This window comes from Eptatretus burgeri, chromosome 4 (assembly GCF_056783735.1).
Source record: "Eptatretus burgeri isolate ZD-2024b chromosome 4, Ebu_testis_v1, whole genome shotgun sequence".
NCBI lineage: Eukaryota > Metazoa > Chordata > Myxini > Myxiniformes > Myxinidae > Eptatretus > Eptatretus burgeri.
In genome coordinates, this window is record NC_140964.1 from 140,198,974 (window position 1) to 140,226,141 (window position 27,168).

The following is a 27,168-nucleotide window of genomic DNA, read 5'->3' on the forward strand; positions in this document are numbered from 1 at the left end:
TTACCCTGCAGCAGCCACACCGTTTCAGCGATCATGACCAAACTGGGTACAAACGTCGACCATGGTCCAACTTAGACACTTGTCGTTTTTGGTGAATCTAGGTCAAAGGTCAAGGTCAAGGTCACCGAAAAACCGATATTCTTATTTTCGCAATAACGTCCGCTAAAATGGTCATATCGACTTCAAACCAAATCCAAAATGTGCATCTTCCAATTCTGCATCCAACCATATGTCTCATTGGGGTGTCACACCAACACCCTTCTTCACGGTCGGGGGTCGAATGTCAGGGGGATCGGGTCAAACATTTCAAATTGCGAAAAAACAACATTTCAAGTCTGATTGACTTCCAAGTTATGATCATGACCAAACTAAGTGCTATAACTCATTAAACAGTAGCACTATCGACTTGTAAGAACCAAATTGATTTCCAGGTTTTTGTTTTTTCAGAAATCATGGAGATATGACAAAGTTATTCTGGCAATTCCTTGCTCAACGAGCAATTTCATTTTTTGTTTGTTTGTTTGTGTGCAGGATATCTCAAAAAGTTGTGGACGGATCTGGACGAAATTTTGTGGACGTTGGGTGTGTGACAAGGACAAATTGATTGGATTTTGGTGAAGATCCGGATCTGTCTACGATAATTTTTCAAGTGATTCTTCACCATTGAGAGATAGGGCGAAAAATGATACATAGCACGATATCTCAAAAAAGTTGCAGACTGATTCGAATGAAACTTGGTGGACAGGTTGGGTGTGTGACACAGACAAATTGATTCGATTTTGGTGAAGATCCGAATCCAGATCTCGAGACGAGAATTATTTGTTTTTGTTTTTAAGTGATTCTTCACCATTGAGAGCATGGGCCAAAAACTATATAGTACTGTATGGCATGATATTTCAAAAATGTAATGGGTCCAATATGTTATCGTGGATTGCATAGCGGAAGTATGTACTCTTCCGAGTGCCCATCTAGTTTTTCATATGCGCTTATATTCACACATATGCTTATAATCCACATTCTACTGGTTGTAAGTTGTCCAGGATACATGTGCAATGTATGAGCTGTCAGAGCAATTTGCTGTGATTTGCACACATTTAGCCATTACTTTTCATTTCTTCCTGTTTTTCACATAAACCCTCTCTATCCTGCTCCATCAATTTTGCAGAACTTATTGTTGCTTTAAAAACTGGAATGTACACATTTTCAGGCTTCCAACTCAATGTTCCTTTAAAACCTACTTCCTAACTTTGCATGTTCAACAAATCCCAACCCTCTTTGTTATTTAATCTGAAACTCCACCAATTATAACTTCCCAATTCTTGTTTTTGAGATTATCACACTTTTCACATTCAATCTCTTCTTTCAAACGTCTATATATTTTTAAGCTTTCCTTCTTTCTCCATGCTGTGTAATGAATGTTTAAACACGTGGTGGGACTGGACCGTATATGAAGTATATGAAGAGAAATCTCAGATCAAATAATTTCATGGTTGCAGCACCTGTGCATTTCACCTAGGTAGCAGCAGTTATGTGAAAAAACTGTTTTTCCAAGTAAAGTTCAGCGAAGTGAACTAGTTTTCTAATCACGAGCTTGCAAGAAAACCGCAAGGTTCCTGAAATTTTTCCATGAACTCGCACGTCTCAAAATATGAATGCCAATATTTCCATCTGCCCTCCCTACCTCTTGCAACATTATATAACAACACAAGGGGGGGGGAGGGGTGGTAGAGTGAGAGAGGGAGAGGAGAGAGTGGTACAGAGCGAGACAGAGATAGAGAGACAGACAGACCTCACACGCCAATACAGAAATGGAGAAGAATGGCTTTGCCTCGGAAAATGGAGACAACAAAGGTAGTTTGATTTGTTTTTGCATATCTGTACTCTCTTCTTCACCTTGCTATTTCCATTCCTATATTAGTGATTTTTATATTTATTTTCAAGTCAATTCTATAACTCATATTCAGGTCGATAACTCTACACTTATGATTTAAGAATTGGAATGATGCTCAATCAAAGGACAGAGTTGAGTTCATTGCAATGATCGCTCATCAATATAATTAGAACGAGTATGACATTCCCAATTACAGTAAAATAAAAAATTATACTTCTTAAAAATCATCGAAAGGTGTGTTAAAACTAACTTACTAGGATAGTTCTGGTGTTTTTAATCTCAAATAGTGAGCAAAACACTTTCCAGAAAGAAATGCTCAATTTATTTAACATGATTTCTTGGAAATGGGAAGATTTAATTGGAAGAGAGATCAAGGTATTTCCTGGATCATTCTGTTCTGTTCTTGAGTATTGCAGTTTGGCTGCTGGGTAGCTATCATTTGTTGGAGCACAGCTGTGCCACTCATGCTATGCCCTCCACCAGTACACTGGTACTCGTTTTGCCAACCTCAGAAGGATGATAGGCTGAATTGAGCCCACCTGGTGTAAATTCAACAGCCAACAGGGCTTGAACTCAAGACACTAGAATCCCAAGCCAGCCACCCTAACCACTAAGCCAACACCAAGTTTTCCTGGATGATTATAGAGGAGACATATAGAGTATTCCATGTCCATTTTTGGACTGGTACATGAACTTTGGTTGAATCACCTTTTGTCACGATGGCATTAATGAAAGGTATTGAAAACGATATTCATCCATATCGTCATGGATACTGAGGGTTCAGGTGAGAAAACTCATTTACATTCAACTGTAAAGTTTTTGTGTGATTAAAAAGGATATTTTTCTGTGATTAAAAAGGACGTTTTTCTGTAATAAAAAGGATGTTTTGTTTAATTAAAAAGGATTTTTGTTGTGATGAAAAGGATGTTTTGTGTGATTAAAAGGATGTTTTTGTGCGATTAAAAAGGACGGTTTGTGTGATTAAAAGGATGTTTTTGTGCGATTAAAAAGGACGGTTTGTGTGGTTAAAAGAATGTTTTTGTGCGATTAAAAAGGACGGTTTGTGTAATTAAAAAGGACGTTTTGGTGTGATTAAAAAGGATGGTTTGTGTTATTAAAAAGGATGTTTTGGTGTGATTAAAAAGGACGTCTTGATGTGATTAAAAAGGATGTTTTGGTGTGATTAAAAAGGACGGTTTGTGTTATTAAAAAGGACAGTTTGTGGTATTAAAAAGGATGTTTTGGTGTGATTAAAAAGGATGTTTTTGTGTGATTAAAACAGATGTTTTTGTTTAATTAAAAAGGATCTTTTTGTGCGATTAAAAAGGACGGTTTGTGTATTAAAAAGGACGTTTTGGTGTGATTAAAAAGGATGTTTTTGTGCAATTAAAAAGGACGGTTTGTGTATTAAAAAGGACGTTTTGGTGTGATTAAAAAGGATGTTTTTGTGTGATTAAAACATGTTTTGTGTAATTAAAAAGGATGTTTTTGTGCAATTAAAAAGGACGGTTTGTGTAATTAAAAAGGACGTTTTGGTGTGATTAAAAAGGATGTTTTGGTGTGATTAAAAAGGACGTCTTGATGTGATTAAAAAGGATGTTTTGGTGTGATTAAAAAGGACGGTTTATGTTATTAAAAAGGACAGTTTGTGGTATTAAAAAGGATGTTTTGGTGTGATTAAAAAGGACGTTTTGGTGTGATTAAAAAGGATGTTTTTGTGTGATTAAAACAGATGTTTTTGTTTAATTAAAAAGGATCTTTTTGTGCGATTAAAAAGGACGGTTTGTGTATTAAAAAGGACGTTTTGGTGTGATTAAAAAGGATGTTTTTGTGCAATTAAAAAGGACGGTTTGTGTATTAAAAAGGACGTTTTGGTGTGATTAAAAAGGATGTTTTTGTGTGATTAAAACATGTTTTGTGTAATTAAAAAGGATGTTTTTGTGCAATTAAAAAGGACGGTTTGTGTAATTAAAAAGGACGTTTTGGTGTGATTAAAAAGGACGTTTTGGTGTGATTAAAAAGGATGTTTTCGTGTGATTAAAACATGTTTTGTGTAATTAAAAAGGATGTTTTTGTGTGATTAAAACAGATGTTTTTGTTTCATTAAAAAGGATGTTTTGGTGTGATTAAAAGGATGGTTTGTGTAATTAAAAAGGATGTTTTTGTGCGATTAAAAAGGACGGTTTGTGTCATTAAAAAGGACGGTTTGTGTCATTAAAAAGGACGTTTTGGTGTGATTAAAAAGGACGTTTTGGTGTGATTAAAAATGATGTTTTTGTGTGATTAAAAAGGATGTTTTTGTGCGATTAAAAAGGATGGTTTGTGTCAATAAAAAGGACGTTTTGGTGTGATTAAAAAGGATGTCTAATGTTTTATTTACAGGAAAAAAAGGTTTGTTAATAATCAACAACAACAAAAAAACTTTTACAGAGTACTTGAAAGTCTATTAAGGAATGCAACTCATAAAATGGCCAAACACTATAAACATTCTTCAGAAAGGCATTAAACAAAAACCTCAAGTTGTTTGACAAACTTCCATACTTGGAATTTTCTTGGGATTCTTTACTTTTAATTTTGTGGCTTGAACCACCTTGACTCTTCAACATCACTACAATGTATCCTCTTCTTCTGTTTTATATTTGCATCTTTCTTAAGTATGTCTTCCTTCTTAGTACACAAACTATATTTCCAGTTGATACCGATGGTCCAGCAAGTGGTTCGACGGTGAAACATCTTGCACGGCGGCTTGGTGCTCAAGCTTCAAGTCTTCGTCAATACCTTGTAAGCATTATATTCACATGTTGCTTGCTCACGAAAATCTTAATTCTAACTTCCTAGCTGAGTATAAAGATTCTTTATTGGATATAACATGGCAAGGAAAAAAGTGAAATGACAGTGCTTGCAATGAGAGGGTAACAAATTGGCTTGGGAGTGGTAGAGAACAAACAAACATCTGGCACTTAGTAAGATCGGGAGTGGAAGTCGATTGTGGTGAACCATCATCATGAAGAATGGAGCACAGCATAGGATTGCACAGACGTATGGAGATAATTCCAAAGACAGCAAAGAAAATAAAGATGGAGACCAGGAGATTGGCTTAAAATGGAAGATAATCAAGCAGTGGGCATCAGTCAATTGTGTAGCTGGGGAGCGGTAGGTGTCTCAAAGAGCAGGCATGGGCCACTGGGTCAGATAAAAGGTATTAGGAAACCGAGACTCCATTGATTTTTGTTTTTCTGTTATGTTTTCTTCTGAAGGAGAAAGTTCTGTGCTTCAGTCTCTTGATGTTTAAGTCCCAGAAAAATCTGTAATCTTTGTTCTCTTTTGCATCTCCTCGTTTCTTTCTGGATCTGCAGCTGGAGTTCACACCTGCTCCCAATTATGTGTCTTCGCCGCACAGTCCCACAAGCTCCCATTCTCCTCGCACTCTGCTCCCCTCCATTGCTCAGGATTCAAAACATTTCCAACAGCGTTTTCAGATGCTAGCATTGAGTCAAAGGCTGGCTCATGGCAAGAAACTTCTTCAAGCTGTGCACTCTGTGAATAAGACTCTCAGAGAGATGGAACAAACAGCACTGGCTGCGGTATGGATATGAGTGAACAAAACTGTCCATGTCCATTTTGTTCGTTAGTTCTGGTAAAGTTTGTCTGACTTGCTACAAGTCTGTCTCTGTCTGCAGACAATTATATTGCAGCCACCATAAGGCTAAAACATGAACAGAAATAATAAGGTATATTGAATTATTTATTTTTTGAATTATTTATTCAAACTCAGTCAAGTTGTGTAGGGAGTGTTGATGGACAGCAATCTTCAAGTCATGCCACAGATTTTCGATTTGATTTATGTGGGGGCTCTGATTGGGCCACTCAAAGATATTTATATTTTATTCCTTAGCCACTCGTGTGTAGCTTTGGTTGTGTGCTTCAGGTCGTGGTCATGCTAAAAGGTGAACTTCCGTCCCAATTTCAGCTTTCTTGCAGAGGGCAGCAGGTTTTACTCTCGGATTTTTTTGTATTTTTATCCATCCGTTTTCCCTTCTATCCTGACAAAGTGCCCCAGTCCCTGATGATAAGAAACATCCCCATAACATGATGCTGCCACCATCATTCTTCACAGTCGGGATGGTGTTCTTTGGGTGATGTGCCGTGTTGTGTTTGTGCCAAAGATAACGTTTTGCATTTCGGCCAAAAAGTTCAATCTTGGTTTCATCAGACCACAAAACTTTTTGCCACATGGCTTCAGAATCTCCAGAGTGTTTTTTTTTTGAAGACTTCAAACGGGACCCAAGTTGGGCTTTTTTGAGTAATGGCTTCCTTCTTGCCACCCACCTGTATAGGCCAGACTTATGGAGTGCTTGGGATATTGTTTTCACATGTACACAGTGACCAGTCTTTATCATAAAGGCATGCAGCTCTTTCACAGTTGCCATTGGCCTGTTGTGGCTTCTTTAATCAGTCTCCTTGCTTGGTCATTGAGTTTGGAGGGATGGCCTGATCAAGGCAGGGTCTTGCTGGTAACATACACCTTCCACTTCTTAATGATTGTTTTGACTGTGCTTCAAGGGCTATTCAAGGCCTTTTTCAATATTTTTAACCTATCCCCTGATCTGTGCCTTTCCATAATTTTATCCCAGAGATTATTTGAAAGCTCCTTCTCTTCATGATTGAGTCTTTGCTGTGAAATGCACTACCCAGCAGAGGAAACCTACAGGAACAGCTGATTTTATTCTGAAATAATCAGAATCACTACAATGTAACGCAGGTAGAGGCCAATTAACTTGATGTGTGATTTTGAAGGTGATTGCTTACACCTGAGCTAATATACAATTGCTATGATGAGGGGGGTGGACACTTATCCAACCAAGATATTCTAGTTTTGTATTTTTAATTACTTTTCTGAAATTTATCGAATTAGTTTTTCACTTGGAAGTTGTGGGTTAGGATGTGTAAGTAAATGTGGGAAAAGTCTGATTTAATACAATTTAATTCTGGGTTATAAGGCAGCAGAAGGTGAAAAATTTGAAAGGGGGTGCATGTCGACTTTGTATAGGCACTGTATATATTAGAGTAATTCAAATAATCTATGTTGGAGGAAGAGTGAGGTACCACTCAATGAACATAACAATGGATCATCAAACACGATCACCATGTCATTGGGTATGAATGATGCTGACAGCAAATGATGAATTCCAGCGTGGGGGTGTTTGCTCTTACAAAGGGTTATTAGTAATAAACATTCCTTTCCATGCCTGGTGTTGGCTTAATGGTGAGGGTGGTGGGCTTGGGATCCTCGGATCCTGAGTTCAAATCCCACTTGGCTGTTGAATTAATACCAGGTGGGGTTGACTCTGCCTGTCATCCTTCCGAGGTCGGCAAAATGAGTGCCAGCATGCTGGTATCCTCTGTCGGAGTGGCGACCCGTCCAGGATTGTGCCCAATAGCCAAGGAGACTGCTTAAGCAGCACCAACGCTCTGCACAGAGTATGGGCCCAATGGATGGATGGATTCCTTTCTCAACATTTAGATGATAAAATTAATGGATTTTTGTTCAGGTAATTCCCAGTGAATGGCAATGTGACAGTGGAAATCAACACAGATCGAGAAGAGAGTTGGGATGTATGGTTCATAATAATGGATCCATGTCAGGAGAAAGAGAGGTATATGTTCAGTCATCATTGCTCGGTCAATGGTAAACCATGCAGATGAACATCGGGTGATTGCAGAGAAGAATCCATAGCCAGAAATATTACAAGGGATTAGGAGGGGAAACTTGAGTAGGATGGAGTTCTTGACATAGATAGTGACACCACTGTTGGGGTGGAACAGCCCATCCATGTAGAAAAGAGAATATCCAAGAAGAGAGACAGAGTGGTTAGGAACAAATTGTGAGAGCAACATTTCTGTTAAACAGATGGTCTCGAGGAGCAGCAGTCACCATTGGGAGAGACGTGATGCGAAAATGTATTTGAGGTCCATTCTATTCAGGAAGGGGTGAAGTGGGGAGTCTCCACAACTGAAGTTTTCTGTTCACCTTTATGGCCCAGTAAAAATTTGTGTAGGGCCTATATGGCCTCGTGACGAGTGGGTCTTCTTGGCCTATGTGGCTCTCATAGCCCACGACAGCGACACTGAACTGATGTGGCCTTCACACTGCTGTGTCTTTTGGCCTTTATGACTCAACAAAAATGGCATAAACATAGGTGGCATAGATGGCAATGGCATGGCTGGCAGAGACAGGTGAGTGGTAGCGCTGGAAGGCAAGTCAGGTAAGTGTTGAGCAGATGGAATGAGCTGGCAGATGTCGTTGGTCATGGCAAGAGCAAAAGGTGGCAGCAGGTAAGATGGCTGGCTTCGACCCAGACCTATCCTAAAACCTACCTGCCCCACTAATCCGTCTTTCCTACTCTAGCTCCTGCCCATTTCTTAATCTATCCCTCCTGGGCCTTCTCATCTCAATACGAACCAGCTATCTACCAGGAGGAGATCAAGGCATGTGCAGTGATTTTAAATGATGAGGTGTCGTGGCCTTACCTGGCTCGTTGGTGGAGTATCCCGATGGGCAGTGTGCCCAACCCTACACTAAAGATTTTGGATGCAATGGGTCCTCACAAAAGCTAATTACCCTCCTCCATTTATATCCAGAAGCAGCAGACATCAAAAATGGTGTGAAGGGGAAGCACCTCAAACTGATCCAGCACTTTCAAAACACATTTCTCTTATTTACCATTAACACCTCTCCAATGTGGTACTACACAACCAATTTACCCGCCATCCTGCTTGCTGGTGCTCGAACAGTTTTTGGCCCATGCTCCATCATCAGGGGCGAGTGGCCTGTGCTCTGTCATCGTGGGCGAGTGACCCGTGCTCCTTCGTCGTGGGCGAGTGACCCGTGCTCCGTCATCGTGGACGAGCAGCCCGTGCTCCGCCATCCTGTCTAAGTGGCCCATGCTCCACCATCCTGGGCGAGTGGCTGATGCTCCGCAATCCTGGGCGAGTGGGCAATGCTCCGCCATCCCGGGCGAGTGGCCCATGCTCTGCCATACTGCATGAGTGGCCCTTGCTCCGCCACCCTGAGCGAGTGGCCCTTGCCCCCGTGCCCTGTCATCCTGGGTGAGTGGCCCATGCCCCCCCACCCTGGACGAGTGGCTCATGTCCCACCACTCTGGGCCAGTGGTCCGTGCCCTGCCACTCTTGGCGAGTGGCCCGTACTCCACCATCCTACGCAAGTGGCCCATGCCACTCCACCCTGGGCAAGTGGCCCGTGCCCCTCCAACCTGCACAAGTGGCCCATGCCCGACCACCCTGGGCCAGTGGGCCATGCCCTGCCCCCCTTGGTGAGTGGTATGTGCTCCGCAGTCCTTGGCGAGTGGCCCGTGCTCCTTCAACTTGGGTGAGTGGCCCGTGCTCCTCCAACCTGGGTGAGTGGCCCGTGTCCCTCCACCCGTGGCGAGTAGCCAATGCCCCTCCATCCGTGGCGAGTGACTCATGCCCCTCCACCCATGGCTAGTGGCCCGTGCCCCTCCACCCTGGGCGAGTGGCCCGTACCCCTCCACACTGAGTAAGTAGCCCGTGCCCCGCCACCCTGGGCCAATGGGACGTGCCTTGCTACCCTTAGTGAGTGGCCCGTGCTCTGCCATCCTAGGCAAGTGGCCTGTGCAAAGCCATCCTGGGTGAGTGCCCGTTCTCCACCATGCCTTGCCACCCTTGATGAGCAGCCCATGCTCCGCCATCCTGTCTAAGTGGCCCATGCTCTGCCATACTAGGCGAGTGGCCCGTGCTCCACCATCCTGGGTGAGTGGCCTGTGCTCCTCTAACCTGGGTGAGTGGCCCATGCCCCTCCACACGTGGTGAGTGGCCAGTGCCCATACACCCTAGGTGAGTGGCCTGTGCTCCACCATCCTGGGCGAGTGGCCCGTGCTCCGTCATCGTGGGTGAGTGGCCCATGCTCCACTATGATGGGCGAGCGGCCCATGTGCCGCTATAATGGGTGAGTGGCCTGTGCTCTGCCATCCAGTGTGAGTGGCCCATGCTCTACCATCCTTGGCGAGTGGCCTCTGCTCCGCCATCCTGTGCAAGTGGCCCGTGCTCCACTATCATGGACGAGTGACACATGCTCCATCGTAATGGACGAGTGGCCCGTGCTCCGCCGTCCAGTGTGAGTGGCCCATGCTCTGCCATCCTTGGCGAGTGGCCTCTGCTCTGCCATCCTGTGCAAGTGGCCCGTGCTCCACCATGCCCTGCCAACCTTGGCGAGTGGCCGGTGCTCCGCCATCCTGTGTGAGTGGCCCATGCTCTGCCATCCTTGGCGAGTGGCCTCTGCTCCACCTTCCTGTGCAAGTGGCCCATGCTCTGCCATCCTCGTTGAGTGGCCTGTGCTCCACCATCCTGGGTGAGTGGCCCGTGCTCCACCATCCTTCGCGAGTGGCCCATGCTCCGCTATCCTGGGTGAGTACCCCATACTCCGCCATCGTGGAGATGTATTAAATCCTGGTATTGCCCCGATGTTTAAGATGTATTAAAGGGGAAATGCATTTCTGACAGAAAAAAAATTGATTGGAAAATTTTCAAAGTTGCTTCACTCACCCGAATCCGTTGCTTTACTCGCCATAATCCTCCTGTTATATTATTCATTATTTTAATTCGTTCTTTAATTTAATTTATTTTGCCTTCTGAACTCCCGAGATTCCCCAAAGAGAACCCAGGCAAGGCCACCTTCGTGTTGATACTGCTGGTTAGTTATTTTCATTGCACTGAATTACGTTATTTCCGTTGCAATCAATTAAACCAGCTCAATGAAACAAGTTAATTTTGGCAAATTCCTAAATGTTTTGTTCACTCAATATAATTCTCCAAACAGTAGAAAAAGTTAAGTTTAATGCTTTAGCAATTTCACATTTTCTTGTATATATATTGGAGAAGGATGGACCGAAGCCTTGCTCGCTTTAAGTAAATAGGCATATAGATTAGCAATTTCGTCGATAAAACTTTGCACATGGAAATGCAAAAGCAATGTCCGAATTGGACAAATGAACACTTTTGTTGGCGTCGGAACTGCTGCTGAGTTCAAATCTGGAGCTTAAATTTTGTAATTCAGCTTTGTTGAAGAGATCCTCGAGGTTATCACATCGGGGAGGGGGGAATAAATAAAGCCACGAACGCTGGCATTTCCGGGAGTTCATAAGCATTGCAATGTACCCAGCGATTCATAGTGATGAGGAACAGGCATTCGATAGAAGGAGTGAGGAAAGTGGAAAAAAAGACTTAATCATAAAGAAATCATTGCGGCCTGTTCCAAGTCGAGTCGTGGTTGAGCAAACCAAAAAACATGGCGGCTTCAGACCCCGGCAGGGTAACCCAGGAAACCCCTTAAGACCCCACAGAGCAAAGTGGCCAAGGATCGCCTGATGAAGGATATAATTAGATAAGGCCATTGATTATTTTCAAAAGGTGTGTTTTAATAAACCCAAACATCCAGTTTTCACTCATGCACTCCTTTGGAGTTCCCTTGATATGCGTGAAAAGTTTCAGGCTGCGAGGTTTCATGGATTTGGAATTATAAAGGAAACACGCACACACGCACGCACGCACACACACACACACACACTTGGTCGATATTGGAAATTTTTCGGGAATTGGTAGGTTGGAGTGAATGTGATGAACAACCACAGTGCTTTCTGTATACAACCCAGAAACCTTGAGCAGCTTTCAGTGAAAAACAACGTTGCATTTATACAGATGCTTCAGTTAATTTTGTTACGTTCTGAATTTTTGTTGTTCACTCCACATAATTCTACAAACAGTAGAAAAAGATAAGTTTAATGTTTTGGAAATTTCATATTTTCTTGTGCATATATAGAGGATGAGGAAACATCGCCATGCTCGCTTCAAGTAAATAGGAATTTCGGCTTAGTTATAAGACTCGTTCTTTCTTTAACTTATCAGATTTCACAATAGATTTCGACACTTATTTCGTCCAGATGATATCCGATCCTAAAAACCGAAACAATATTTCGATGATATACTTTAATTAGTCTGTGAGAGTCAACCGTGGCAAATCGAATCATATAATGCATGAAATCGCTCCAAGCTCCTAATTTGAAAACTATAGTACTTACAAAAGTGATGTATACAACGATTCATAGCCATGATGAACGTGCATTGGATATGAGTGAGGAAAGTGAAAAAACAACTTTATCATTCAGAAATCGTTGCGGCCTGTTCCAAGTCAAGGTGGGGTTGAGCTGGCCAAAAAAACATGGTGGCTTCAGACCCCTGCAAGGTAACCCAGGATATGCCTTAAGACCCCAGAGAGTCTGGTGACTGAGGATCATCTGATGAAGGATATAATTAAATAATGCCGTTAATTATCTTCAAAAAGGGTGTTTTAAAAAACCCAAACATCCAATTTTCACTCTCGCACTTCCTTGGAGTTTTCTTAGTATGCATGCAAAGTTTCAGGATGCTCGGTTTTATAGTTTTGGACTTATGGACACACACACACACACACATTGCCTTTTACTAGTATGGATATTTATTGTTGCGCCGTGGCGGTTAGATTAATCCCTGCAGCCCAATTGTCGTGCACGGGAAGTTAACACCGACCGGGCTGGAGCGCCGAGCGGTTTTCCTGAGAGGCGAACACATGATCCTTGGAGATTATGGTGCGGATGGGAAGGAAAGGGTGGCACGGACGGAGCAGACGGAAGCACAGCACAAGGGATTTATATCAAACCCACGACAAATAGACAACACAAGCAACCCAAAATAAACACAGGGATTTAATGAACAGAGATAAAATACTTACAATGGTAATAACTCAAAATGTAACAAAACGTGAGGTAAATTTAAGTCTAAAGTTGAGGTGCCTCTACACACGGACTCTAATGCAGACAAGGGCAAAATTAAGTAAAAGAAAATCCTCCCTGATTCTGGCACTTAGCTTTGTCCACAGATGGAACTTGCCGATCACACCGCATCATCCTGCGTGGGAAGATGCGCCAAAAATGGTACCGCCCCGCTCTCTGGGCGGGAAAACGTACGTGAGGTAATTTGTGAGGCGGTATTCAATCCCAGGGATCACCAACCGTCGTGCAGCTACTTCTCATGAATGAACATATTGTTACGAATTCTGCTCCGCCCGGCGTGCGATCGGCCACGTAACTCAAATCGCGACCGCGTCGCCCACATGAACGGACAATTCAGTCATGACCCTCCTTGGAACTACCGCCAGGAGCTAGTCACGGGTGGGTCTTTCGACCACACCACAATCGTGCCAATCGGCCACCATGCAGGATAGGGTTGTTCGCCAAAGTCGACCTACCTAAGTACCTGCGCGAGTAGTTAACCGGGCGATCGTACCTCGCCGCTGGCCGGCATAGGACACGAACCACTTAAGCGGTCCGTTCCGTGCTTCAGTGATAACCGAGCGTTGTTATCGCCGGCCCTGACGGACGTGATTATTTACCAGGTGCTTACACCCCTCCTACCAATTCCTTCCATGATGCAAGATGGAACTTTCAAACAAGGGAAAGGACGCAATGAAACGGGGAACAGTTCAACAAGCACATTTATTTCACACACAGACAAGGCACATATTTACAGCCATACAGTAAATCATGCACGTACACAGTGAAAGCAAGCAAAGGCAGAGTTACAACCGAATAAAGTGTCTTTATTTCACGCGCACACTTAGACAATTCTACTTATAAGACGGCGCCACCACATGCATTTACACAAAAGCAAAGAAAAGCCATCATCCAAGACAAGGGTGGCAGACAGGTCCGTGGACCAAATGTACGTGGAACCTGGATGAGTGGCCAGGTCCACGAGACCGAAGGGTCTTACCCGCGCCCTCGTGGCACGATGGCGGGCAAGCTGTGATGTCAGCGTAGCTGCGCCTGGCTTCGTGCCCCTGGCGTGGCCGGTGAGCTCTCTCCGTCGATCGGCCCCCGTCTGCCTTTCCCGTCTGCTTCGAGCTCCGTCTCCCCACTCTGCCCCACCGACACTGCCGCACCGACACTGCCGCCGTCTGCCTCATCGAGCTCCGTCCGGTTCTCCGACCCCTCCAGACTGCCACTCTCCAGACCCGACTTGACTGCCGACACTGCAATCGACTTGACTGCCCCGTCTCCCGCCTCTCCAGACTGCCACTTGACTGCCGTGAGCTGCGTTGTGCTCGCGCTTATATAGGCCGGAGGAGGAGCGCATATGCAAATTTGTGGATCACAGCGGGTTCGGAGGCGGGGCGACACCACTTGATGCTCAGCCATTGGATGGATGAAAAGTGGGCGTGAATCATTCTTGATCCGCTTTTCGAGGCGAAAGGAACCCATTCACAACCCATGGCACGACGTTCGGTAGAAAGGCGAAGGTGGTGGGAGTTTGCTGTGGTGGTTTGGGAAGGGTGTTGGTGGTGGCGATTTGGTTGTTGGTGGGGGTCGTTTGAGAGTGGGGGTGAGGCGATGTTTGCGGGGTGGGGTTGTGGAGGTGAAGGGGCCGAAGGTGGTGGTGGTTTGGTGTAGTTGTTTGGGGGCGTTGTTGGTGGTGGCGATTTGGTTGTTGGGGGATGATTGGTCCAAAATAACGACAGAGAAAAGAAAAACGGCTATCTCAAAGGATCGCAGCCCTGTGAACACGAAAATCCCTCTAAACAACGGTGGGGAAATCTAACCACACATATACTTATCGTCATAACTGATCTAAGGTCCTTTATGGTGGTCTGCGACTTTCCACAGCCGTAACACTACCCCGTCCCCTTTTTACAGACTCGTCCCGAGTCGCCGAATTTTCATGTGCCATCATGTGTAGTTCTCCCCAGTACGTTTTACCTTCGGATCCCTGAGTGCGACATTCAGTGTATTCGTGTCCCCAAAATAAATAACCTACGGGCTGAGTAACTAACTAAACAAACCCACTCATACAGACGACTTAAATAAAATGCCGGCGCTATGACATACATGCCGGGGGCGCACTCATATATAATACACAACTTACCCTTAACCTTATAATTTTTACACTAAACCATGGCCCAGGATCGATGGACTCTGCAAAGAGAAAAAGTGAGCAGGGAGCCAGGCTGCTCGCACTCAGTCTCTGGCTCATGCAATGCAGGTGACAGGGAACGTGGCCTGCTGCTCACATGCAGTCCAGGACCTCCCCCCTTTTAAAATGGACGCAGTGAACACAACGGCGCATGAGCTGCGCAACGCAGTCTCCGTGCTGGCTCAAGCAGCACACGCCATGAACGATGCACGGGCCGCTGGTGCAGTCCCGTGTTGCAGCTGCCATCAGGGCAGTCCCTGCAAATTTGCGCGGTGATCCTGGCGCACATGGTAATGAACAAGGGGCGGGGAAATGCAGAACAGAACGGGGCAAAATGAATGTGGGCAGTAGGCATGGCATGGCAAAGGTGAACAGGCAAGGCATGGCATGACAAGGCCGCTGTAGCAACCAGCCGGCAGATGATCGTCCGGCACAGGCCTTGAAGCAAAACACCAGAAAACACCAGCAGACGATCCGGCCGGCACAGGCCTTGCAGCAAAAACACCAGCAGACGATCCAGCTGGCACAGGCCTTGCAGCAAACACAGCCAGCCGATGAAGTTGGCCAGCCTTTGCCTGTATTGGTGGAGGGAGTGCGGTGGTGTTGGCCACTCAGAAGGTGGGCTCGGACATACCTAACCGTCTCCCTCCCAACCTATCGCCTTTGCCTGTCTCCGTTCACACCCCCTACCTTAATTTGTCAAAACCAATTTAGTCCCAACTTATTTTTTTGATTTTATTTTTATTTTTACTTCCCTTCGACTATAACTCGTCCCCTAACCCCCTTTATCGTCCTTGTTCAGCTAACCTATCCTGTCCTAGCCTACTCCCAACCCCTACGTTCCCTTCCTGGAGGGGAATAAGGGAGAGCGAGCATCCTGTGTCGAGGCCCAACTCAAGCCCAAGGAGGGCCTCCTCAGTTTTCAGCGATCTCAACCCAGAGTGGGTCCAGCGGCCCACAACGAGCGAAGGAATGGATGGTGCGGATGGGTACACTTGCTATCTACCCCAACAATTATTAACCTGAAACTACCCTGGGGCTTTCAACAAGCGCCTCTCGCTTAAACTATCAGTTCTAACAACCAAGATTCCCGTCGCCTGTGTTGGTGTCCTCGCAAATTCCAGCCCATGCCCTCGAGTTTTCTGCCCGTGCCCTCACACGGTTTCATGGCTGGGACGCGTGGCTCCCTTGCAGGCACTACCCTCTGCCGATTCTCTAACAATGGCACCCCCAGACACTACACTGCCTCCGAGCCTACCAGCTCCCTAAACACTGGGGAGTGCCCTCCCTGGCAACTCCCCCTCAATGCTCACATGGCAGGCTGGTGCCCCAGGCCCCTTTCCGAGGGTCACCCATGCCCACGCACTGCCCACACGGCCTATGGCGCCCCGGGCCCCGCATCAGCGGGTCACCTGTGCCCACTACACTATCCTGGCCCCCCATGGGCCCTTGGCCTACCGCGGCCGACTAGCCCGGTGCCTGGGGTACCCACTCAGCGATACCCACCTTTCGCAGCCACACTCCTAGCCCGTCAACAGGGCTCCTGCACCCTTCCAAATGGGTATCGAGCCTACTTCCCCATCAACAGCAAAACGACCTCCATTTTGTCAATTTGACTAACCCCCTAACTCACATTACACTGGCCCGGGGTCCCTTGGGCGGGAATCACTCCTCCCCCCAATCACTCATCGCACCACGCATACCACATTCGCTCCATACACTCAGCCCGCTGGCCTCTCACTCACTCAACATGTACATTTTCCATTTCAATTCCCAACTCACACCGCTGAACTCTTCCATTCTGCTCACTAAATCCCCCTAATGACCTCGTGCTCCCACGTCGTCCCTTAAACTAGTAGCACGTTCCTTTTAACTCTACGTAGCTAAGCTACATCCCCTCTACACACTCACAGTCTGTCACTGTCCTCAAATCTCTAAAAATCATTTCCCCACCTAAATCTGACTACAATCCCTCTCTCTAATCCATTCCACGTGCCCCATGAGGACTTACCCCTGCCCCATGAAGCCTGTCTACCTATGCTAACCCTTCCCACGAGCTCGTTTCCTGTGCCCTGGCCAAGGGGGTCTTCCACCCCTTGCCCAGCGAATCCTGTTCACCCGAAGCGAGGCTTGCTTTTTTTTTTAATGCGCAGCACCAGCGCGACAACTCGCAACCTGCGCTCCTTGCCCGTGACGTCATGGCAGCTGTTCGCGCACCTTGTACTTTGTCCCTCCTGGACGGCACCATCCGGCAGGGATTCACCTTCCTGCCGGATTCCAACCATACGTGCAGCCATGACGTCACCCTGCGCATTACAAAGCAAACCCCGCTTTCGAGGGGTTCTCCACACGAACACATGTGCTCTGCCCGTCGGAGCTTCACACACGCTCGCGTGGAGAACCCATCCGGTCCAAATCCAAAATCCTGCCTACCTTTTGTCCGTCCGCGGGATCGGCAACACCCACCGCTGGCGTTTCCGGACCGGGTTTCACTCCCGCAGCCGCGCACGTGGCAGCCTCGTGCGTTGCACGGCACGAACCTCGCGCTCGCTGCTGGGTAAACCCGGCGCGGTTCCCAATGCACTACGGCCGCTACGTGGCCTTTGTCTATCTGTCGCCGTCGCACTCTCGCTCTCAAGCTCCATTCCACACACACACTCCTGTGTGTCACGAGACTCACACACCGCGCCATTACACTCACACCGGGAGACGTGGCTGCACGTTCCCGCATGCTCACCGTCATCTCCCTTACACACAGCGACCTCACACACACTGTCCCTTTCTAACACCGTGCTTCACTCACGCGCACCATACCACTCACATACGCGGTGACACTCACGCGCTGTATGTCACTCATACATGGGCTTCCACTCACACCCAGAGTGCTGGGAAGCACGCACCCCGGCACACTCGTGACCACACCACTCACACACGGGGGCGCACTCACACCTTTCACCACACACACCGGGATAACCACGCTGGGGATTCGCGTCACCTCTAGGGCTCCCAGGGCCTCCATACCCCCCAAGCTCTGTGTGCACCTGTCCACAGCACTCGCCCCCTCGAACTCGCTTGGCACGACCGAACCCACCTGATTGTGACTCGCTTCAAGGGAGAATAGTGTCTCCCTCCGTTCCCGAAAGAGGCTATCCAGCTGCTCGCACCGGGTCACAAAACATTCCACCAGCTCCCCCTCATGGTCCTCCTCCACCTCAATGTGTGTGTGTGTGCTCGTCCTTAACCCCGTCTTTATCGTGCCGTCTCTCTATTTTTTCTATCTCCCGCGTCTCTATACATTTTGTCTCCTTGTTCCTTATTTCTGTTTCTTCCTGGTTCCATTTTCCTTCCCGTTTGAGTCGTTCTTCTTCTCCAAACTTTTTGAGTTGTTCGTTCTCTTTCCGGAGTTTTTCGATCTCCGTGGACTCAAATTTTGCTCTCCCCTCGAGCTGGTTAATTTCAAACTCGTATTGTTTTTGTTTTCTCTCCCACTGTTCGTCATGCTTTTCAGCCTCCAATCTCATCGTTTCTTTCAATTGGCTTAGTTCTTTTTCCTGTTTCGTTCGTTGTTCTTTCATTATTTCTGCGTACTTCAACCTTGCTTTCTTTTTTAATTGTTCTTGTCTTTCTTTTTTAATTTCTTTCACCCCCTGTCCCTCATTCTCCAACCTCATAGTTTCCTTCAATTGGTTGATCTCTTTTTCAAGTTCTTTTTGTTTTCTCTGCCATTGTTCCTCTCGTTCTTCCCTCTCCAATCTCGTCTCCTTCAGTTGACTGATTTCTCCTTCCTGCTTAATTCCTTGCTCCTTCACTTTCACCTCGTATTCCAACCTATTTTTTTCCTTTTGTCGTTCAGTTTCAAATTCATACTCTTTCAGTTTTCTATTCCACTGTCTTTCTTGTTCCTCATTCTGCAATCTCGTTATTTCCTTCAATTGGCCGATTTCCTTCTCCTGTCTCATTCGTTCTTGTTTCATTACTCTTTCTCGCATCTCATTCTTTCATCTGGCCTTGGCTTCCAGCTGTTCGATCTGCACAGTGTGGTTCCTTAACGTTTCATTCTCCGTCCTCTTCCTTTCCTCTTTTAACACTCTCAGTTCGTTTTGTAATCCCCTCAACTAAATTTTTTCCCATTTTTCCTCACTGGCCTCCTCACCTTCTTTGCATGCTTCCTTCCACATTTCTTCCATTTCATTACCTTATCTCTCTAGGCCTTTCAGGCGTTTCTCTTTTCTTTCTATCGTCCCTTCTCGGCTCTTTCTTTTCCGATTGCCTTCTTCTGCCTCTTCCTTCAGTTGTTCCAATTCCCCATCGCATTCCCGTTTTTCCTCCTCCAGCTTCGTTTTCCATTCCTCTTCCAAGTTCTCTCTATCCCGGGAATTACCAATTCGCTCCTCCTCCATTCTCTCGCTAAGCTCGCTCGTCCCTTGTTCCCACTTATGGATACTCCACTCCATTTTCCTCACTTTTCCCTTTAGTTCTTCGAACTGTCTTGACTTTTCCAATATTTTTTCCTTTAGTTGTTTTAATTCCAAATCGTGCTTCCATTTTTCTTTCTCGAGCTCGGTTGTCCATTCTTCCTTTAATTGTTTCTGAAGCCCGACAATGTCCGCCTGCCACGCCCACGTGGTTTGAAACGGTTGTTGGGAGCGCTCGCCTCGTGTCGTGCCGTTCGTTGCGCTACAAATAGCGGCCCGCTCACGCCTCGTGTCGCGCTGAAGTGGGGCCGCGCCGCCATCTTGCGACTCCGTTTGCCGGCAAAGTTCGTGCTCAGAATATGAGGGTGAGCTCCCCCACGGATTAAAATTACAACAAGTACCGTCCCGGACTATGGATTCTACATTACTACACATATTCATTTCTACCCCCGGCACCCGCTCGCCTTGAAACTCCATCTTATTTCTCGGAAATTAATTTAGTTAATTTAGCTTTGCACGTAATTTGGGGGGAACGGGGGGCGGGGGGGGGGGTTGCTTCGCACACCCCTGGTCCGATCCCCGTGAATTTAGTTGGAGACCGAGGTGGATTTGAATCCCACACTCCTGTATACCAGTGTTGCGAATTCAGGTCCGCCCGGCGTGTGATCGGCCACGTAACTCAAATCGCGACCGCGTCGCCCACCGGAACGGACAATTCAGTCGTGACCCTCCTTGGAACTACCGCCAGGAGCTAGTCACGGGTGGGTCTTTCGACCACACCACAATCGTGCCAATCGGCCACCCGCGCAGGATAGGGTTGTTCGCCAAACTCGACCTACCGAAGTACCTGTGTGGTAGTTAACCGGGCGATCGTACCTCGCCGCTGGCTGGCCTAGGACACGAACCGCTTAAGCGGTCCATTCTGTGACTCAGTGATAACCGAGCGGTGTTATCGCCGGCCCCGACGGACGTGATTATTTACCAGGTGCTTACACCCCTCCTGCCAATTCCTTCCGTGATGCAAGATGGAACTTTCAAACAAGGGAAAGGACGCAACGAAACGGGGAACAGTTCAACAAGCACATTTATTGCACACTCAGACAAGCACGTATTTTACAGCCATACAGTAATTCAGGCACATATGTACAGTCAAGCAAGCAAATGAAGAATTACAACTGAATAAAGTGTCTTTATTCCACACGCACACTTAGACAATTTTACTTATAAGACGGCACCACCATATGCATTTACACAAAAGCAAAGGAAAAGCCACCCTCAAAGGCAAGGGTGGCAGACAGGTTCGTGGACCAAAGGTGCGTGGAACCTGGATGAGCGGCCAGGTCCACGAGACCGAAGGGTTTTACCCGCCCCCTCATGGCACGATGGCGGGCAAGCTGCAATGTCAGCGTAGCTGCGCCTGGCTTCGTGCCCCTGGCGTGGCCGGTGAGCTCTCTCCGTCGATCGGCCCCGTCTGCCTTTCCCGTCTGCTTCGAGCTCCATCTCCCGACTCTGCCCCACCGACACTGCCGCACCGACACTGCCGCCGTCTGCCTCTTCGAGCTCCGTCCGGTTCTCCGACCCCTCCAGACTGCCACTCTCCAGACCCGACTTGACTGCCGACACTGCACTCGACTTGACTGCCCCGTCTCCCGACTCTCCAGACTGCCACTTGACTGCCGCGAGCTGCGTTGTGCTCGCGTTTATATAGGCCGGGGGAGGAGCGCATATGCAAATTTTTGGATCACAGAGGGGGCGGGGCTACACCACCTGATGCTCAGCCATTGGATGGATGAAAAGTGGGCATGAATCATTCTTGATCCGCTTTTCGAGGCGAAAGGAACCCATTCACAACCCATGGCACGACGTTCGGTAGAAAGGCGAAGGTGGTGGGAGTTTGCTGTGGTGGTTTGGGAAGGGTGTTGGCGGTGGCGATTTGGTTGTTGGCGGGCATCGTTTGAGAGTGGGGGTGAGGCGATGTTTGCGGGGTGGGGTTGTGGAGGTGAAGCGGCCAAAGGTGGTGGTGGTGGTTTGGTGTAGTTGTTTGGGGGCGTTGTTGGTGGTGGCGATTTGGTTGTTGGTGGATGATTGGTCCAAAATAACGACAGAGAAAAGAAAAACGGCTATCTCAAAGGATCGCAGCCCGGTGAACACGAAAATACCCTCAAAACAACGGTGGGGAAATCTAACTACACATATACTTATCGTCATAACTGATCTAAGGTCCTTTATGGTGGTCTGCGACTTTCCACAGCCGTAACAATATTGAGTGTTCCTTTCTTACATGTGGTCTGCTCACAACGATCACCCCTCATCCTCCTTGAACACACAATAGGATACTGACGAGTTCGCTGAGAGGTGCACTCCTCTTCCTCTCTTACTCATAAGTGTACAACTTCGCGACTCAGCCAAACAGGAATGGCAAGCGTCTTGCCCAGCACGCTGCAAATTCACCAGCACGAACTCAAGAATCGCGCAGCCATTTCGTCGTGCCGAGAGGAGAGCAAAAACGAGATCCCCTTCATCGATCATGTCCTCCACCAGCTCTGTCCTCTCACAACTGTCTGCTCTTCGATCAAGCACCCCCCTCCCTCCACACTTACCAATCATAAACCTTGGGGGCGTGATTTGCTGGTAAGAAGCCAGGAAGGCGGGGCTTCTTGCCTGCTTGGACATGCGGCATCGGTATTATTGTTGTTACAAGAGCGTCATTTTATTGCTAGCTTATAAATACAAAAACGTCGGAAAAGGTCATGGGGGGGGAGGGGGAGGCAATTACACACTGGGGGAAATTTGCCTTAATCCATACGTAATTGACACAGCACGAACCCCCCCCCCCCCCCCGCGTGTTGACAAGTAACACTTAACGTCTCCTACACGTCCACAGACCAAGCAACTCGATGCAATCCTTACTTTCCTCTGAAATTTCTCTGGCTATCCCCACAACCATAACAATATATATATATATATATATATATATATATATATATATATATATATATATATATATATACATATATATATATATATATATATATATATATATATATATATATATATATATACATACATATATATTCCAATAATAACTCCTGCCTCTAATGTTGGGCATCAGCCGCAGAATATGTCTCACCTGGTAAAACTGCATAATCCACAAAGAACAAAAGCCTGTCTTCCACTCAGACTATTGTTCCCACAAATGCAATCCAAGAAACCAGAAGGCACCTTCGATGGGGCAGAGATATAATCTCTGTCTTTTGACATGAGTGGCTGGGCTGATTCTCCCAGGTCAGAGGTGACGCTTTAGTGTGCGTATCCACAGGACGTATGTCCGCCCATGGAGATCGGGGGAGTGCTCGTCATGCTCCATACATTTTGATATGTGCGTGTGTATTAGGATAAGAAATGGGTAATGGGAATACAAAGAAGCCAGATTTTTTTTTTTTATTGGAACAATACCATCTCCCAATAGCTTTTTGCTCTTTAAGTGCATTGAGAGTGCTCAAACACTTTATTCTGACGGTTTATGATGGCTGTATCTGCTGAAGCTGGGAAGACACAAATAATTAATTGCTATGTTCTGATTTTATTCCTCCTCCTCCTACCTCTTCTTCTTTGTCATGTCACACAAGGCTACTGGGTGGCATTATTGGCTGAGGGTGCAGCTTCACCACTGATGCAATGCCCTCTGCTGGTCAGGGCGAGAAATTGTAATTTGTTCATGGTGCGAGTGACAGGTTGCTTACTCTTCACGAAAGACACCATGAAATCTTTAGTGTCCACCAACTAATGCCACCAGACGGGACGTCCAGTTTAACGTCCATCCGAGGGACGGCACACACTTTGATTAATCAACCTGTCTGTGAAACACCAGGATGGCAGTTTATAGCTGGGCCAGGATTCAAACCCAGGCTAGACAGCTTGGAGCGAGCATGCGTACCTCCAGCCCATCCTGCCAGCTCTAGATTTTGCTGAAATGTTGTGATGCCGGATTTGGCTGGGAATTTGACCAGAAGAGCCACTGCGAGCCATATTCCATACAAACTTGAACAGCACAAGTCTTTTCAGTGTTGTCAAATGAAGTCCAGGGTGCAGGTCTTGCTATAAAAGGTACAGTCCAGGGTCCAGGTCCAGGCAACACATTGTTTAATTGCTATAAGACTGCATTTAATTTTTTAAAATATATATTTAAAACCTCCTTTTATTGCCTGTTGTAACATCTATAAAGTCTAATTTGATTTGGATTTTCTGCATTTTCTTCTTTGTAAATAACTTTACAATTGAAAAGTTTCCTCAAGATCACTTTTTACTTGTTCAACAAGATGAACAATTTTCTTTTTTTCCTCCTTTTTATTTTGAATTCTTCGTTCTGTTTAAGAACAACATGCACTCAAATCATAACCTGCCCCACCAAAGGTGGGCCGAGGTTCTGTTTTCACCCCTATCTGTCTGTCTGTTTGTGAACATGATATCTCAAAAAGTTCTGCAAGGATTCGGATGAAACTTGACGGAAGAATTGATTCTATTTTGTTGAAGATCCGGATCTGGATACGAGAACTTATTAATTTTTTTAAAAAGTGATTTTCACCATCGAGAGATGGGGCCAAAAACAATTATACGTACAGCATGATATCTCAAATAGTTGTGGACGAGTTATGACAAAACTATATGGATGAGTTGGGAAGGTGGAAAGACAAGCAGATTCGATTTTGATTCAGGTGTAGATGCAGATCCGACCTGTTGGAGAGAGGGAAACAATATGCAAACTGTTCATCCTGACTGAGATATGCACTCCACCGAATGCCGTTCTCGTTTACTCCTGTTTTCAGAGAAATGAAATGGTTGTAATATCATTCCACTTCTTCCTTATCATTTTTGGATTTTTACAATTTTTTTTCCAGATTTTCAACAACAACTGTTTGCACATTTCCTTTCCATCAGTTCTTTGTTCTTGGAGAAATTTCAACAAAATATAAATTTTAATGTCTTCCATTTCCGTTCAATATATATTTTACTCTCTCTTCCGTGGAACTTGGCGGTTGATGTCACCAAAAAGATGGTCTCAAGATTTTTGAAGTCTCGCAATCGAAACAAAAATGCTGAATGTTGACTTGCGCCACGGCCCAAGGCAGCCATATTGCAATTTTCCAGCCTGTGGGGATGTGTCTGTTTGTCCGCACAATAACCGGACAATGAGGGCGGTTAGAATCTCCATATGTAGCAAAGAGATTCATATTGTGAATATCTCGGACGAGTTCAAGTTCGAACTTGCAAAGAAAAAAGATGTAATTTGAATTAGTCCAGGATTTTCTTGACTCGCACTACGGCCACATGACGGTAGAGGTTAGCGCACTCCCTTTGGGGCAATGTATTGACACTCACAGAAACACAACCTTTATTGAGTGTGTTCTACTTTGTATTTTTACCTCCGCCACCGAAGGTGAAGGAGGTTATGTTTTCACCACTTTCTGTCTGTTTGTCTGTTTGTGTACAGGCTATCTCAAAAAGTTGTGGACGGATCCGGACGAAGTTTTGTGGACAGGCTCGTTGTGTGACACCGACGAACTGATTAGATTTTGGTGAAGATCCGGATCCGAATTTTCGAATATTTTAAGTGATTCTTCACCATTGAGAGAAAGGGCCAAAAACGATATATAGCACGATATCTCAAAAAGTTGTGGACAGATCCAGATGAAACTTGGTGGACCGGTCGGGTCACCAATTTTTGTGAAGATCCGAATGCGGATCTGGATACAATAATTATTTGATTTCTAAAGTGATTCTTCACCGTTGAGAGACAGGGCTAAAAACGATATAGTACTGTATAGCATGATATTTCAAACATGTATTGGACGAGATATGTTCTCATGGATCGGGCATTACGTGGCGGAGGTAATGCGCTCCACCGAGTGCCCTTCGAATTTATTTCTATAACAGTTGTAAGTATAGGTATTGATTATTATTGATGTGAACTGTGTGGAAGCATTGTTTGTGGAATTGCATCAGAATTATTTATTGCAGGTGTTGTTGAATAAAAATTGTAACTTGATGCGCATTTATGCAATTGCAGATGGGTGATATACCTGACAGTATGACTGAAAATGATGCGGATCCAGAGAAATGCACCTTTGATTTTTGTCATTGGAATCAAGTTTCACAACTTGTCAATGAACTGGAAAACTTTGGGAAGAGAATCGTGGAGACATTGTAGTTGCATGCAAAGAGACATTGATCGACAGTAATTTGTCCTGGAAACCATTCACCTGTAGTGGTGTCCATATATTTATTTACCATTCGAATCTGATAATAAAGACACCAGTTTTGCCTTCATGATAATTAAATGGTCGGTTGTTCACGAAGCACAAACTGTGTGAATTGTGTAACATCCAGGAACATTCAGGGAGAATGCTTCCTTTAGCTTCATTGTCATCTTTTTCTTGTTTGGTTTGAGCAGTGGATGAAGTAATAAATGAGTGGGAAGAAAAAAAAAATGGAGGTAATTATAGATCAAGTAAAACAGAATGAGATAAAGGAATATGGAGGTGAGAGCAAACAAACTTCACAACGTCCCGTAGTTTTAAAAAGCATTTGATATTTACATTTATTTTACAGTACTCGTCCACGATTGTTTGATTCATTTAAATTGTCTGATATGTATGTTTGTGTTTATTTTTATCATTAAAGTTGCGGGGTAAGTTACTGTAGTTTGTTTGACTTTAGGGGTGAAATATCATGATATGACAAGAAATATCCTAATAAAGCCAGACACAACAATGATGCATTCATCAGCCTCTGTGCGTATGTGTTCACATTCATTTTCTAATGGACAATGGGACACATCCCCAAATCCTCCCCCACCCCTCAGAATTTTCAGAGACCAGTATTTTTATACACCCAATGAAACGTCCTTTCAATATCCACCTGTCTGCAAAAAAAAGTATTTGTGGATTTAAAAAAAACATGCACAATATGAAATATGGGTGACATTGCATAACATACGCCACAAAATATTAAAGGAAAATGAAAGTGGGTGATGAATCGAACCCCCCCCAAGTGGGTGATGAATCTGACCCCCCCTCCCCCAAGTGGGTGATGAATCTGACCCCCCCCAATGGGTGATGAATCTGACCTCCCCCCAGGTGTGTGATGAATCTGACCCCCCCCTCCAAGTGTGTGATGAATCTGACCACCCCTCCCCCAAGTGGGTGATGAATCTGACCCCCCCTCCTCCAAGTGTGTGATGAATCTGACCCCCCCCAATGGGTGATTAATCTGACCTCCCCCAGGTGTGTGATGAATCTGACCCCCCTCCAAGTGTGTGATGAATCTGACCACCCCTCCCCAAGTGGGTGATGAATCTGACCCCCCTCCTCCAAGTGTGTGATGAATCTGACCCCCCCCCTCCCCAAGTGGGTGATGAATCTGACCACCCCCCAATGGGTGATGAATCTGACCTCCCCCAGGTGTGTGATGAATCTGACCCCCTCCAAGTGGGTGATGAATCTGACCCCCCTCCCCCAAGTGTGTGATGAATCTGACCACCCCTCCCCCAAGTGGGTGATGAATCTGACCTCCCCCAGGTGTGTGATGAATCTGACCCCCTCCCCCAAGTGTGTGATGAATCTGACCTCCCCCAGGTGTGTGATGAATCTGACCCCCTCCCCCAGGTGTGTGATGAATCTGACCCCCTCCCCCAGGTGTGTGATGAATCTGACCCCCTCCCCCAAGTGTGTGATGAATCTGACCCCCTCCCCCAAGTGTGTGATGAATCTGACCACCCCCCAAATGAGTGATGAATCTGACCACCCCCCCAAGTGTGTGATG

General features: G+C 46.0%; 1 protein-coding gene across 1 annotated transcript; it reads left to right on the forward strand.

Moving 5' to 3' along the window:
• Positions 1-26,125, forward strand: LOC147029249 (uncharacterized). The gene is made up of 4 exons (XM_085880164.1): positions 1-1,851; positions 4,584-4,672; positions 5,248-5,475; positions 25,415-26,125. Exons 1-4 carry the CDS (start codon positions 1,809-1,811, stop codon positions 25,553-25,555), a joined length of 501 nt encoding a protein of 166 aa, XP_085736290.1. The 5' UTR covers positions 1-1,808; the 3' UTR covers positions 25,556-26,125.
• The last annotated feature ends 1,043 nt before the right edge of the window (positions 26,126-27,168 follow it).